The sequence below is a fragment of the Podarcis muralis genome, chromosome 2 (genome assembly GCF_964188315.1).
Source record: "Podarcis muralis chromosome 2, rPodMur119.hap1.1, whole genome shotgun sequence".
Taxonomy (NCBI): Eukaryota; Metazoa; Chordata; class Lepidosauria; order Squamata; family Lacertidae; genus Podarcis; species Podarcis muralis.
The window spans coordinates 75,908,292-75,924,585 of NC_135656.1; the positions used below are offsets into that span (position 1 = coordinate 75,908,292).

Sequence of the window (16,294 nt, forward strand, 5' to 3'; positions counted from 1 at the left end):
TACTTGAGAAGCAATACCATTTCTGAACAAGAGGTTGCTCAGCATTTAACAGATGTTTTGTATTCTTAGAGATTACTTATAATATATTAACATTCCAATGTAATACATATTCAGTTTCCTTTCTTTTATTGCTTTCTAAAGCTCTGAATTGCAAAAACAAAAAGATATCCGATAGGGGAAACTTCAATAGATGTACTTCAGAGTTAATATCAAAGTTCATTTTAGCTATACCAGACTATACATTTACATTGAGATATTATAGAAATAGTGACCTACCTACCTAAATCTCTTCCATTCCAGAGAAAAGGTCATAGATGCATTGGAGCAGACGTATTTTTCTTAGTACAGTTACTCGGGAAGTGGTGGCATATCATTATGTGCTGCCATTTCCAGGGCTGTTTTTCAGTAAACATGGCAAGCACCGCACCTTCTAGCTGCTCCAAACAGCTAAAATTGGGTTTTATTAAGGAAAAAGCGCCAGGAAGCCTTCAGGCCACCTTATTTTTTAAAAACCAAGTAGGAACAGATCATGTGGTATGCCCCACAGAGAAACTTACGGTCTTCAAATAAAAACATCTTGAAGGTCCCAGGCCACAGAGAAGTTAGGCTGGCCTCAACTAGAGCCAGGGCTTTTTTGGCTGTGGCTCCGATCTGGTGGAACACTCTGTCACAAGAGACTAGGGCCCTGCGGGACTTGACATCTTTCCGCAGGGCCTGCAAGACAGAGCTGTTCCACCAGGCCTTTGGCCAGGGCACAGCCTGACTCCCTCCCTTGGCAATCTTCGTGGAGCTCTGGTCCAATGGTTGCCAGTGGCTTGATTTGAATTAATTTTATAATGAATGGTTTTAGAGTGTTGTTTGTGCTGTACTTTTGTACTGTTTTATTGTTGTTAGCCGCCCTGAGCCCGGCTGCGGCGGGATATAAATAAAACTTATTATTATTATTATTATGTTCAGAAAGGTCCACGGGCTTCTAATCTATTTTGCATATATACATTAGAGTCAAAAGCATGTTTTGTCAGATGTACTCACAGGAAGTTTGCTACAAAGTGTGGAGTGAATGGAAGTCCTTTCCTCTAGCTTTGACCAGCTCCTTTGCCTGTGCCCATAACCCATCTTTTGTGGTGCTGCATCACTTAGTATTGACCAATTCACACTGCACATGGCAACAGTATTTTTTGAAAAAATGTCATGCCTTTATTAAAAAATAACAATCCAGTAAGACATATGAAATAGAATGAATTTTAAAAAGAGAAAAAGAAAAGTACAAAATATAGGGTTCACAACTATTACCTCGTAACTTTAAGTACATCCTTAAGAGACTACAAAGTATTTGACTTACCGGTATATACTCTAGGGCACACTGTGCTGAACACTGCAATATCAGCAAATTCCCATGGAGTGGATTCAGTATTTAAGGTGGCAGGGGAGTGAAGAGTAGTCCAGCAATGTAGGAAGAACACCAAAGTGGCTCCCTTCTCATTATACAGACCACTACAATTAGTGTCCCATAATTCAGAGTATTTAGTGTCCCATATTTAGTGTATTTTTAAGGAGGATAATCAGAAAAAATGCTTCCTTCTCTTCCTTTTAGGAGACAGTGGCCTGCTGCTGTGTCTCACTTACAGGCAACCAGGCAGAGGGCCTTCTCAGTAGTGGCGCCTGCCCTATGGATTGCCCTCCCATCAGATGTCAAAGAAATAAGCAACTATCCTACTTTTAAAAGACATCTGAAAGCAGACTTGTTTAGGGAAGTTTTTAATGTTTAATGCTGTATTGTGTTTGTAATATTCGATTGGGAGCCGCCCAGAGTGGCTAGGAAACCCAGCCATATGGGCGGGGTATAAATAATAAATTATTATATTATATTATATTATATTATATTATATTATATTATAATTATTTCCTTGTGATTTATCCGGGAAGCCAATCTGGATCAGAGCACAGGTCAATCTAGAACAGCATTCTATCTCTAGCGACTACCAATGAGATGCCTCCGGGAAGCTCACAAGGTAGCAGCTCTCCCTTGCTGTTAGCATTTTGTAATCATCACTATTTTAACCTGAAGTAAGGGTGAAATATTATTAACCATCAGTTATGAAGCACCTACATTTTAAAAACAGCTAAAAGGTGGGGGCAGTCTGTCCCTGCCTGCAGGTATGCAAATTAAAAGACATGACACAACAAGGATGGGGAATGAAGTCTCAGACAAGCAAACTGAGGGCTCAATTTCTTAGTCACATAGCTGTTGTTTTGACGACCAGTATAAATGCAAAACAGTTCAGGGAAGGAAGGAGCCAAATGGCACCTGGTCTTTCAGCCAAGCAACAGCTGCATCTTTCCATGTCTCAACTATGAAACTAGAAGCAAGATGCTAAGAGGGCACAAAAGCTACAGGCCGAGAAGACTGATCTACAAGTAGACAAGATGTGGTGCTCCAGATACTTTTGAACTCCAACTCCCATTAGCCCCAGTCAGCATTGCCAACAGTAAGAAATAAAGGCGGGAGTTGTAGTCCCACAACATATGAAGAACACCACAGTGGTTGCTCTGTAGATTAATAGTGTTTCCCAAATTTTCAGTAAAATTAGAGACACATTATACACTTATTTTTAAAGTGCGTAAGAATGATACAAGGAGGTATTTAGGTTTACAGTATTGCGCATGAGCAGCTACAACATACTGCGGCACACAGAGGTGGTATCTACTGTCAGATGAATTCTCTGTACTCTAGTTGCTGGCAATTGCAAATGAGGAGAGGACTATTGCATTCAGATCCTGCTTGCAAGCTTCACATAAGCATCTAGCTGGCTAGTGTGGGAATTGGATGCTGGATCTGAGTGGGCTTTTGGCCTGCTCCAGCCACAGCACGGCAGCAACTAGATTTTACTGCACCATACAAATAAAAAGAACTTAGTTCAAAAACAGGAGAATTCTTTTGTCAGAAATCTGTTCCAGCCCCAGAGAAGCCCAGCCCCTGTGTATTTTAAGCATCACTGAGCTGCATGCAATTTGAAGGAGGCAAACCCAGAGAGCACTGACTTAAGCAGACACACAACTGAGAACTTCCTTCCAGTGGCAAAAATTCTAGTGTTTCTCTATAACAGCAATGACTGAATTATACCAATCACATACAGTTCAGAGATGTGGCAGACACCCTCATTATCACTACAGCATACTAGCACAGAGCTTTCCAAACTGTGTGTCGTGACACATTAGTATGTCGCTGCATCCTGTAAGTGTGTCATGCAAATGCTCCCCGTGCTCCTCCCAAGGCTGGAAAAGGGTTAGTTTAACCCCCGGGTTACTAGTAAAACTCTGTCATGATGCATGTCTAAAAAGTGTCTCACCAACATGAAAAGTTTGGAAAGCTCTGTATTAGCAGTTCTGTTACAGTACACTCATTTGTCCTGGCATACACTTTGGAAATTACTGAGCTAGTAAATGCATGTCTACAGGAGTAATAGAGATGAAGGGAGGCCTTGGCCCCTTCCCTGTACAGTTAAACAAACTGAGAAAAATGACTGGGGAGTTCTTTGCCTTATAGGCAGAGCCTTATTAAAATCACAATTTGCATTCAAATTTGAGGGGATGAGCTTTTCAGTTCAATTTACAGTCTACCTGCCAACATACAAAGAAATAAAATCTCAGAGGATCATATTATAAAAAGAGTCAAAAGAGCAACAACAGTTATCTCAACAACAACAAGCTCAATTTTACTTTTCTTCTTAAACACCACAGGTTGCAATCAAAGCAGTGCCCCTGCAAAGTGAATGCTCTACCCTCTCCTCCCCTGCACAGTTGTCTGCCCATCCAAAAGCATATCCCAAGGGTCAAAAAGTTTCAGGAATGGCCTGGAATGTTGGGTGGGTGAATTGTGCAAGAGCTTTCTCCAGTGATTCCTTACACCCACTCCTGACAACTCTCTCTTCCCACCCCACTGTCAGGCCTTTCCCCGGGAGTGGCTTTTGGAGGAGGATAACGCTTGAGGGAGGGACGCGGGTGGCGCTGTGGGTAAAAGCCTCAGCGCCTAGGGCTTGCCGATCGAAAGGTCGGCGGTTCGAATCCCCGCGGCGGGGTGCGCTCCCGTTGTTCGGTCCCAGCGCCTGCCAACCTAGCAGTTCGAAAGCACCCCTGGGTGCAAGTAGATAAATAGGGACCGCTCTCTAGCGGGAAGGTAAACGGCGTTTCCGTGTGCGGCTCTGGCTCGCCAGATGCAGCTTGTCACGCTGGCCACGTGACCCGGAAGTGTCTCCGGACAGCGCTGGCCCCCGGCCTATAGAGTGAGATGGGCGCACAACCCTAGAGTCTGTCAAGACTGGCCCGTACGGGCAGGGGTATCTTTACCTTTACCTTTAACGCTTGAGGGAACACTGCTCCGGATGCAGTCCAATCCGGGACTGTCCATATAATAGCTTGAGTTGTAAAAGTGGCATAAAAGTGAGAGAAATTGTCATCAGTCACTGAATTTAAGAAACCAATGATAGGAACAGTTGGACTAAAAAACTTTAAAATTCTTCTGGTGCCTCAGTATTAATATTAACAGGACACATAGTATTTTAATATAACATGCACTGATTTTCAGTTTTGCTACCATTATTTTCCATCTGCACAGTGAATTCAGGGGAAACATTTATGTTCAGAATGGATCAAGTTTCAAATGAAGACTGTAAACCAGCAGATGTACTGAAAGCAAAGCATCCAACTCCAACTGAGATGGCGTTCCACAGCAAACAGCTGGTGTCTGAACTTTGGCTTTTCTTGGAGCAATAAACATTCTACAACAGCATAGCTTTGGGCTTACAAAACTAATCCAAATGAAAATATTCTCAGCTGATGCATCTTCTATTTGGAGTCCCAGCTAAAAGTAACATACCAAAGCACAGACAGTTTCAGCAATGATGCCTTTCAACAATAAATGCTGTTTGTACATTTAGGTTCTGTTTATCTTCGTTGGCTGTGTATAAAACTGAAAGATTTCCCCTCTTTTAAGAGGTATAAAACATAGGAAGCACTTTTCATATCAAGACATGAATCTGAATTATTTTTCAATGAAATGTAATTTTTCTGCCATATGCACTTTCTGTCATATGTCATTTTCATATGCAAATATGCTTCTATTACAAACTGTAGTCTCAGTGAATATACATCACACTGTTTTCTATAATGAGCTGTTAAGGTTGGAATGCTCTCAAGATTTTCAAAACCTACAACCAACTAAACTGCAAACTAAAAGCTTGAATTTCCTCTGTGTGTATCTTGAGTTGCAAGTTTTAACTGCACAAAAAAAGTGGAATGCGTATGGCTAAACTGAAACGGAAGTCAGCTCCTTTGTCTTCCATTAAATGCTAAACTAAATGAGAAGCATATGACTTTGCTTGTCTTTATTGCATGAAACTGCAGTTGGTCCAGTTAAAGCTTTGAACGATAAGAGCAACTATATTAACATATTAAGTTGAATATTTTCCAATATATTAGTCGAGCAGGACCGATTGCATTCAAGACTGCATGCTGACCCAGCCTTATTTACCCCACAGAAGGTGCTTTTAAAGTTTGACAATTTTTGTAGTAGTATCATTTCAGACTGCTGAAAATAATCTCACTCTTGTCTAGCCATTTGGAATTAATGAAGAGAAAACCATATTGAAACAGTCACACAAGAGATCTCAATCAGCGAAAACGGTAGGTGTTATCATCCAAGAAGTTATCTTATCAGTTTTAACAAGTTATTGTAAAAGTTTATTATATACTAGATTACATATGTTAAAAGTTATAGTATTTTTTTTCTATTGTATGCATGCTATTTTTTATATTTAAATACATTGTTATTACTTTGTTGCATATTTCAAAGTTTAGTTTGCTCTACAAAATAGTCCTTAAGACAATGAAAAAAATACTTTTCAGTCCCAGACTGGGCTCAGCCCTGTTCCTTTTAACTATTTCATCACCATACATACAAAATCTAAAACAATGTTTTGTATGTAGTTCTATCAGTACTTAACTCACAAAACAAATCTGCAATGTATCAATTTGTACTTCTATTTTTCTACACTGTACATTGTCAACTTTTTAACATTGGAAATATTTATAGAAAGAATGCTAAGAGTTAATAATTTTTCCACGTTCCTTAAGCATTAGAAATCACTGCCAACTAGACCTCTACGCTTTAAATATTGTTTTGAGAGATTGCTTTTTTTATTTCCAGTCACAAAGAAATCATTCTGCTTAGTCCTTCCAGCTCAATACAAGCCTCAGCCTCTCAAAATGAAGACTTTGCAGAAATTTGGTCTCTTCTTTTATTTTTTGTTGCCCTTGGTGAAGTTGGCACCACCTAAACAACACTCAGCCACATTTTATGACCCTGGTTTGGCCACTCTTGAAGAGACGATATTTAAGCAAAGTTATGAAGACATAATATTTAAGGAGGATTATGAAGACAAGCCACAGGATGCAGTAAAAAATCAGGTATTTGACAAGTTCTGTGTTCATCTATGCATGCAAGCATGTTCCATGGGTAATTATGAAAACAAGTGGAAAAAATAAGGATAATATAAAGTTAGCCAAAATAAAACCATAATATAGTTACACACAATTGTTTTATTTTGTTCCTTTATCATAGTGGAACTGTTTGGGCACATAGGAATGGGCAATGTGACATACCTATGTGGGCCACAAACAATGGGTGTGAGCCCATGTTTGCCTTAATGCATGACTTTCTTCCCCTTTTATTTCTAAAGTACAGTTTACCAATTAACTGTTACATTATCATAAAGAGTGACCATTCTGCACTGATATACAAAAAATCAAGTGTGGTCCATTGATCTATCATGAACTCATTTTCTGGTCTAGACAAGTCTTAGGCTTATCCTAACCCCCCAATCCCTTTTGTGTAAAATAGGTTTAACAGTGGCCTATTTTATGAGAGCAACATTAATATATATTATAAGGAACTTTGTGCATTATATAAATGATAAACAGCTATACAGTACAATCCTCAATTATTCAAACCAAAACAGAGCATTGTACCTTAACAAGCCTTATAAATTGCCACTACATTTAATGCATTCACAATGTCCTGCCCTATTGAATAGTATTAAATACCTGCCCTGTGACCATTCAGTGATGGGCGGGCTACAAGTAAAAATAATAAATAAATCAGTATTTAAAATTATATTGTCTAGAATGTAGTACACATATGCACAAAACCTATGGTGGATCAAAGCGTCATAACATGATGTTCAGGGCCGATGCCAAAAAGAAATTTAAGGTTTTAGCATTAATGTTGTTGCGGTTGGGCATGTGACAAAGCTGGATCCAAAAACACTCCCATAATGCCTACTTGCTCTTTCAAGGGAAGTGCAACTCATCCAGGGCAGCAGTATTCATAGAATCATAGAGTTGGAAGGGACCCTGATGATCATCTAGCCCAACCCCCCGCAATGCAGGAATATGCAGTTGTCCCATACGTGGATCAAACCTGAAACCTTGGCGTTATTAGCACCATGCTCTAACCAGCTGTCACAGATGGTGACAATTTAATTATTACATTATCTGCATATGTATTAAGTTCTTAACTGTTTATTCCTTAAAGATGTCTATTTACTATTTTTAAAATTGTTTACCTAAAAAGGAGAAAGTGTAACATTTTAAGTATAGTAAACTCTGCTTTGCACCAGTAGATGGCGCTTCAGTAAGATGAACTTCAGTTTATAGTACTTATCTTGCAAATTTGTTTTATGCAAAACTAGTCCATGTAATGTAAGATGTGTTTAATGATGTTTGAGATTGCTATAATCCACCCTGGGTCCTTCAGTGAAGGATGAGTAATACATTTAATAGTGAAAAGAAGAAGTGAGAAGGGGGTTAAAGAAGGGCAGCCAAAGTGATTAGAGTACTAAATGGGGAGAAGTTAATGTTTCACTTAAAAGAGAACCAAATAACAGGGGTTACAACTGAAGGGTATTAAAACAAAGACAAATTGCTTTTCTATTCATAATATTAAAACAGGATATGAACAACAAAATTAACTCAATGAACATTTAAGTGCATAAAAGACTTAAGCTCTTCTCATATATCCCATACATTTACCTGAATTTTTGCAAGTGGCACAATAGTTTGTCACCTCATATTTTAATACCATTTATGATTTCCCTGTCTTTTAATTCATGAACAGAAACAACATCAAAGCAGCAATACCCAAACTTGGTGGCACATTTGCATACCTTGATGGGGACTGGGGTATGATTTATAATAATTTATAAAACAGCCTGAAAGAAAAAAGACCCAGTAGAACAAAACCCTGCTCACAAGTTTACAGTTAATTAAATTAAGTCACCTTGTTGGATCCCTCCACCATTCCATGTCCCTTCAAAACATGACTACATAAGGAAAACCCTGCTGAAGATCTAGTTTGTCCAACATTCTATTCTCCAAGGGCCAACAAGATGCCTATGGGAAGCTTACAAGCAACTGGTTTTCAGAGGTATGCTGCTCTCAATGCTGGGGTAACATAGACATCTTAACTAGTACCCCTTGGAGCCAGGAAGCCCCCCATATGGCAATTGTTCCGCTGCAGCCCCATCGCCAATCTATGGGCAGTGACATCCTCCTGAGGAAATGCACAAGAACTGAAGGCACAAGAAAATCCCAGAAACATCACTGTTGTACAGAAATAGCTGTAACTATCCATAGTCATGCTGCTCTGAGATTTTTAAATAAGGCAACTCCCAATTTACGTGGAGGTTACGTCCCAAGACACTGCATGTTTAAGTGAAATCACATGTATTAGAAACACCACTGAAAAAGCTGGCAAACACCCTGTTCTGTCCCTGTTCCTTTTTGTGATTGGGTCACTTCCAGGTTCAGTGTGATGCACATGTACACAGTCACACACATATCAGTCACATCTAAAATGGCCACTGCCTGTATTAAGCAGTTTATAAATGTTTCATATACTTAAACAATAAATGAAAGGTCAGAGGACCCAGTTGATGTGATGAGGGGTGATCCTGCTTGATGGCTGAGCAATATGGAGTTGCAAAAAGGATGGTCAGCTCAGTCCCAGTAGTTGTCTCAACTATAATGCTGATGATATGGACCAAAACACAATCAGTTGTTTGTCCAGCTTCAGAGTGTTATTGTGGTATCTGAGAGGCTTTTATTCCCTCATTTCATTTTCCCAACAGATCCCAGGGCAGGATTCTGAAATTCCAAAATTCTGATGGAACTACCAAGAGGGCCCCCTCTGCTAATATTAACACTGGGGAGGGGCTGTAGGGAATGAGGGGGGCCTTTCAGATAGGCCAAGGTTTGAGGTCTAAATTGTTTAGGGCTTTAAATACTAGCAGAAGCACCTTAAATTGGGCCCAGAAAAGAATTAGCAGCCAATGCAGCTGTTTTAGAACAGGGGTTATATATGAGTAGTAAAGGCAGCCCCAGCCAGTAATCTGGCTGTTGCATTCTGAAGCAGTACAAGTTTCTAAGTCATCTTAAAGGGCAGCTCCAGAGTGCACTGTAATAATCCAACCTGGAAGTTATCAGAGCACTGAGTACTGTGGCCAAGTCACCTCTGTCCAAACGGGGCCATCGCTGGCAAACAAGCCAGAGCTGGAAATAGGCATTCCTAGCCACGGAGGTCACTTAGGCCTCAAGTAACAGTGCTGGAGCCAGGAGTACCCCCAAGCTATCAACCTGCTCCTTCCAGTGGAGTGCAATTCTGTCCAGAACAAGCTGTGTTCACCTCTTGGACTCAAGAAATTGGAACATACAACACCTTTTCTGGCCCACATTCAGCCTGCCACTGCCTCCACACACCATCCCACTTCTTATTAGTCTGAGTGTTCACTGCAATTCAGAATTGGTAACCATGGTTTGATCCCAGTTACAGGGAGCACTGGGACACGGGTGGCGCTGTGGGTTAAACCACAGAGCCTAGGACTTACTGATCAGAAGGTCGGCGGTTCGAATCCCCGCGACGGGGTGAGCTCCCATTGCTCGGTCCCTGCTCCTGCCAACCTAGCAGTACAAAAGCACGTCAAAGTGCAAGTAGATAAATAGGTACCGCTCTGGTGGGAAGGTAAACGGCGTTTCCTGCGCTGTTCTGGTTCGCCAGAAGCGGCTTAGTCATGCTGGCCACATGACCCGGAAGCTGTACGCCGGCTCCCTCGGCCAATAAAGCCAGGTGAACGCCGCAACCCCAGAGTCGGCCACAACTGGACCTAATGGTCAGGGGTCTCTTTACCATTACAGGGAGCATTAAACCCACAACCTCCCAGTTCAGTCATCACAGCAAACTACCAGCTAGGTTATATTGTATTAAGCTAGGTGTGCCAGGGAAAGAAGCTCACATGCGGTGCATGCCTGATCCAATAAATCATGGTTGTTGGGCCAGGAACATGACATCTGATCTGCCCACTAGCAAATGGAAATAACAAAGTATTGCTTAATTTAACTGTCTGTATTCAACATGAGGTGTCACATGAAGTTACCCTATCCCAGAAGTACTGCTGAACGTTAGATTTTGGTGTGTGTGTTTTAAACTAGATTGTTTCCAGTGCTCCAGGAAATGTTCCAGACAATGTGGTTTATTAACTTTTAAAGGTTTTACCACCACTATTGAATAATAATATATTAATCCCTGCATGTGTTTTTATAACTTCCTACATATAAGGAAAGCAATGATATGTTCCTTTTCCACGAAAATGAACTGCAAATGCAGAGAGATGAAGAGATACTTAATGAGGGATCAACAAATTTAACAGGTAAGATTTTACCACATTACAGTATAATATCAACCTTAAAACAAACAAACAAAATAGTTACCAAAAATGTGAGAAAGTATGCACACTGACATAAGCATCAGAATTCAACTTGCCACTTGCTTGGAGCAAGTAATGATTGCCCTGATTGAACCACAAAGTGCAAGATGCACTGGTCTCCCCTTCTCCCCTATTTCTAATGCTTCTAGTCAGAGAAGCATGTTTTGGCAGCTGTGCATGCACACTCACATACTCCAGGCTTTAAAAATTGTACTTTTTTATAAGCCTAGACAGCAAGCACATGCTCACAGATATCATAGAGTTGCATTTTCCCAGACAAAAATGATGCCAGAGAAAGCAGAAAGCTCAGCAACAGATCTCACTTCTTCACTACAGTGTTAGTGCTGGCAATATGTGATCAATCAGTGTTGGGTCTAGCTGCTTCAGAATCTTGACTAAGGTTTCTCAGTGTCAGAAGAACAGGGGATGGAGAACAAAAATACAGTGGTACCTCGAGTTAAAAATGCCTCAGGTTACAAACACGTCAGGTTACAAACTCCACTAACCTGGAAGAGTTACCTCGAGTTGAGAACTTTGCCCCAGGATGAGAATGGAAATCATGTGCCAGCGGCACAGTGGCAGCAAGAGGCCCCATTAGTGAAAGCACACCTCTAGTTAAGAACAGTTTCAAGTTAAGAACGGACCTCCGGAATGAATGAAGTTCATAACCAGAAGTACCTCTGTAGGCAATAGTGAAGTGAGTAAATTCCTCTCCATGAAAACAAATGAGGAGGATTGAACCCATCTGTCATATCAAATTTCATTCCAATATCCTAAGGTTTGAGAAATATTACAATTAAAGCAAAGAAAAAGAAAATAGAGACTATTTCTCATGATCTGACTATTAAACCTGGAATTCTAGTTAACCTACATTTGTTATCCTTTCATCTATCTGTATTTTTCAACCCATACAACAAGACATGAAGCTGAAAACATTTTAGAAAGAATATGTACATTATCTCAAATTTACAAGATATGGTAAGTTTCTATGCTTTAGAAATCTAAATTCTAAAATTTACTAGGTCAAGTCTGTTTGAATAAAGTGCTATGTAAAAAATTCTGTTGACTGACACTAAATTCAAAGCTGTCAGAAGGCCTCATGTGATGTGAGTAAAAAAATGTTTCCATATCCTAATGTCTGCAAAATACACATAAGACTATTTGAATATAGCATTTATGCCCCATAAAGTGTGCCACTAGGACTGACAGACAATCAACCGTCCAACATTCCACTTACACAGAAACAAAATTATCTTATTTCAGATTTGGCTACTTGTCTGCTGTGTGTTTGTTTAAGTGGTTCAGTTTACTGTGAAGAAACAGATATGGAAAGTGTTCCAGCTCTGCCAAAAGAAACTGGCTATCTTTATGCACGTTTCAACAAAATCAAGAAGCTGAAAGTATCTGATTTTGCTGAAATTCGTAAGTATATACTTGATTTAAAACTACATACCGTACTTCTTGACTATACTAAAAGTTTTAGTAAAACATTAAAAATACATTTCATTACCTTTAAATTCATGTCCATATACTAACTACTACTGAAGGTGAATTACATCTCATTCATAAAATTTAAATTGCAACCATCTATATTAGTAAACAAATAAACACTGACCAAGATCACTCTATTCTTTTTAAGTTCAATTCATTTATTATTCTTATTTTTAAAACTTATTTTTTCAGATAAATAACCACAGGTATTGTATGAATCACCATCCTGGAAGAAGCAATCCTTTCCCACACAAGGGACTATCTCTTTATATGATTCCTGTGGCCACAAAGTCAGACCTAGATAACAACTAAGAACATTTTAATCTTCAGCAGTACCATTTTCTTCATATGCATATACATGTATGGTTAATTAAGTATTTAATTGATTAATTAATTTAATATTTCTTCATCAATGACAACCCTAGAAATAAGATAAAACAGCATAGTAAAATCCTTGAACAATGCCCACCGAATGAGAAAGGATTAATCCTAGAACTCCTTTCTGTAAGTTGAACACAGTGCTACTCTAGGAGGAAGACCAAAAAAGAACACATGCTCATAGCAGGACAACATTGTGTAAGCTGGCAGGAAGCAGACACTGGGTACCCTTGAGCAGCCTGATCAAATGCCAAAATCTCAGCAAAAAGGGATAAAAAAAATAAAGTAGCTTTAGTGCTGTGGTTTAAACCTTCCTACTGAGCCAAGCACCCAGCTCCTGAGAGGGCTGCAGAGCAATCATTTGATAAGTGGTGAAAGAGAGAACAGCTGAGGAGGTGAGCCTGTTTGTGCACTTTTATTACTGAGTGTAGTGGTGGGGGGCTTCTCTTCCCTGACAGCCCACGTGCACAGAAGAGGAATGAGCACTCCCTTGCAATAGTCTGCTCACTCAGTTGCATGAAATTCCTGGTCATCTGTGGTTACCAGGCTAGTGCTTAAAAGAATTAATTAGACATTTACAATTGGTGCTGCCACTGTAAAGGAAGAACATTGGAGGACATTGAAGGCAAGCTTAGTTTATTTGAAGCTCTCCCAAGGAGAAAAATTATCATCGCAATACCCAGGACTCCATAACCAGGCTGCACAGCACGGCCTATTATGCAGCAACACTTTACTAGGGGCTTAGCAGGTGATTGGTTACGAAAAGCATCAGAGCCTATCTTTTCTTTCTTTCTTTCTTCTTTTTTAGCCACACTGAAAAGAATAGATTTGACTGGAAATATGATACAAGATATTGAAGATGGGACCTTTGCAAAACTAGTATTATTAGAAGAACTTTCACTTGCTGATAATAGACTTGCCAAGCTTCCAACTTTGCCTCCAAAGCTAACTTCACTCAAAGCAAACAACAACTTTATTAAAAGCAGAGGAATTAAAGCAAATGCTTTCAAGGTAATAAAATTTATTATTACAATTGATTCCTATGTGGCGCTAAGCCAAACCATGGCTTAGTGCAACATGTACGCTCTATGAGAGGACATCCTGGCCACTTGGCTCCTCCTCAGTTGTTTTGCTGCTGTGCTATAGTGAGCCATGGCCTGGTGTGTGCACGTCATCCGAACCCAATCTTGTGGTTTAGCTCTTCAGACTATCTAAGAACTATACCCCAGATTTGTCCTGTAGTTTATAGTTTATGCTTTGGGAAGCTTTTCTACTTCTTCAATACAATATTGCATGGAATCCCAATCCAAAGGACCATACAACTAGTTTTGCATCCCCAAGAAGGCTGTCAGCTTAGAATCATAGAATCATAGAGTTGGAATAGACCACAAGGGCCATCGAGTCCAACCCCCTGCCAAGCAGGAAACACCATCAGAGCACTCCTGACATATGGCTGTCAAGCCTCTGCTCAAGCCTCTGCTCAAGCTTGTTTCTTAACATAGCAGCCCACCATGCTACATACCATTTCACCATTTTTTGCTCAAAATATCCAAAAACAAGTTGTTCAGAATTAATGTTATGAAAAGGAGAACAGGTAAAGTGGCATAAATAAGGTGGGATTTAATTCATTAATTTTGGCATGCTGAATGGCTTATATATGTCCAGTGGAATCTTTGATTCTTTTCCATGCTCCTCTCTCCCCATCTACAGCATCTATCATATTGGTGTTGGTCCAAAAGAACTGAAGGAGATAACTTTTTTAAAAATGTGTTATTCCTTTTAGATTAAGTAATATTTTTATTTATACTACAGGCTTCAAACATCTTTCAACGCAACTGAATAGCCCAATCCCTATCAATAGATCCAATTAGTAACCAATTATCTTGTTTAAACTGCTTGTAAAAGTTTCTTTTCCCCTCCTTTTCTGTTTCTCTTTTACAGAAGTTGACCAACTTGTCATTTCTCGACCTAGGACACAATTTACTCGAGTCTGTCCCACTTAACTTGCCAGAGAGCCTGCGTACTCTGAATCTTCAGGTCTGAAAACATTTTGTTGCTGTTGCACAAAGAAATATTTGTGTGCGTGTGTGTGTGTGTGTATACACACATACTACCAATGGCCCAAGAGAACTCAGCTTTACATTTTTTTGTTTCATTTTTGTATTTTAAAATACTTCATCAGAAAAGTGGTTTATAAATTAAGTTAATAAATAAAACAAAACAGAAGCTGTGCACTGAAAGCCTAAGCAAGGGAAACAGCAACCTGCCCAATAAAGAATACTGTTCTCTGGTAACTTACAGATTCTTCTGAAGGGATATGTTACTGTAGCGTAGGAATCTGCAAGTTTTATTTTTCTTCATGTAAAGAAGAAATTTTCAGGGCAGAATACTATGCAATAGACAAACAATGTTGTATAGGAAGAGCCATGAAGGAACCAAACATTAGTGTAAGGAGTTTCGAAAAACCATGTCCTATATACAATGTACATATGTATAACAGAAATCATTATAGTGCTATCGAGAGATGTATTGAATAGGATTTCAATGAAAGAAAACATCAAACTAGTATATCTTTTAACTAGCATTGGATCTTCAGATTTTTCAAGTTCACTGTTTTGATTTGCAGTTCAACAACATAACCAGCATCACAGATGAAACATTCTGCAAAGGGAACAATCAGACCCGTTACGTTCGGCAACGCATGGATATCATAAGAATGGATGGCAACCCAGTCATCTTGGGAAAGTATCCCAATGCTTTTATGTGCCTGAGAACCTTGCCTATAGGCACATACTTTTAATTATTAACAAAACTGAAAATGGTAAAAAGTAGGTAAAGATTACCATTTTATCACGGTTTCGATTTGTCTTTCCATGTTAATATCTTCACATATGTATATTCAACACTTTTAGCCGTTATAACTTCTACCTTAACTTGGTGAAATTGCACGTTCTGATTTAATAAGCCTGAGCCTTTTTTATTTCTAGAACTTAGACTCAAATATAAAACCAGTAACGTATTCTTTTTACAAGGGAACCAATCTACAGGCAATGCCCCATCTATGTGCATTCAATATGTGCATGACGATGTAAATGCACATCACACTGAACCCGAAAGTGGCCCAAAAACATCACAAAAAGGGGCTGAATGGGGAGGCGGTGGGGAACAGGGTGTTTGCAGGCTTTTGTTTTCAACTGTGTTTCAAATATGCACTATTTCACTGACACGTGCAGTACCTCGGAACGTAACCCCCACATAAATGGGGGGTTGCCTGTATTTCAAAAGAATAAAGAAATTTTTAAAAAATGCTTTAACACTGTGTGGAGAATAATCAGCTGATGTAGAGAGAAGGGGTAGCATTCTCATGTGACCAGTCTAATGTGTTTTATATAGGAAACACATAATGCACAACATGGGAGAAATGAGACAGACTCTGCTGAAGCAGAATAAACTTTTGTTATTTTCTAGCAAACATAAAGTAGCTGGATTTAAGACACCAGTTTTTTGTCTAATGGCAAAGTAGGACACAATATATTGGGGATAAAATGGAGGCAACAAACAGCTTTTCATCTTTAATCAGTAGCAGACCTACAAATAGATTCCCATTG

At 39.4% G+C, this 16,294-nt stretch overlaps 2 protein-coding genes across 2 annotated transcripts in view; one reads left to right on the forward strand and one right to left on the reverse strand.

Moving 5' to 3' along the window:
• Positions 1–16,294, reverse strand: part of CENPP (centromere protein P) — a 146,773-nt gene that overhangs the window by 115,302 nt on the left and 15,177 nt on the right. The window lies entirely within an intron of this gene.
• OGN (osteoglycin) lies at positions 5,432–16,000 on the forward strand. Its single transcript, XM_028718850.2, has 7 exons — positions 5,432–5,682; positions 6,206–6,465; positions 10,670–10,760; positions 12,081–12,239; positions 13,495–13,697; positions 14,628–14,723; positions 15,313–16,000. Exons 2-7 carry the CDS (start codon positions 6,265–6,267, stop codon positions 15,484–15,486), a joined length of 924 nt encoding a protein of 307 aa, XP_028574683.2. The 5' UTR covers positions 5,432–5,682; positions 6,206–6,264; the 3' UTR covers positions 15,487–16,000.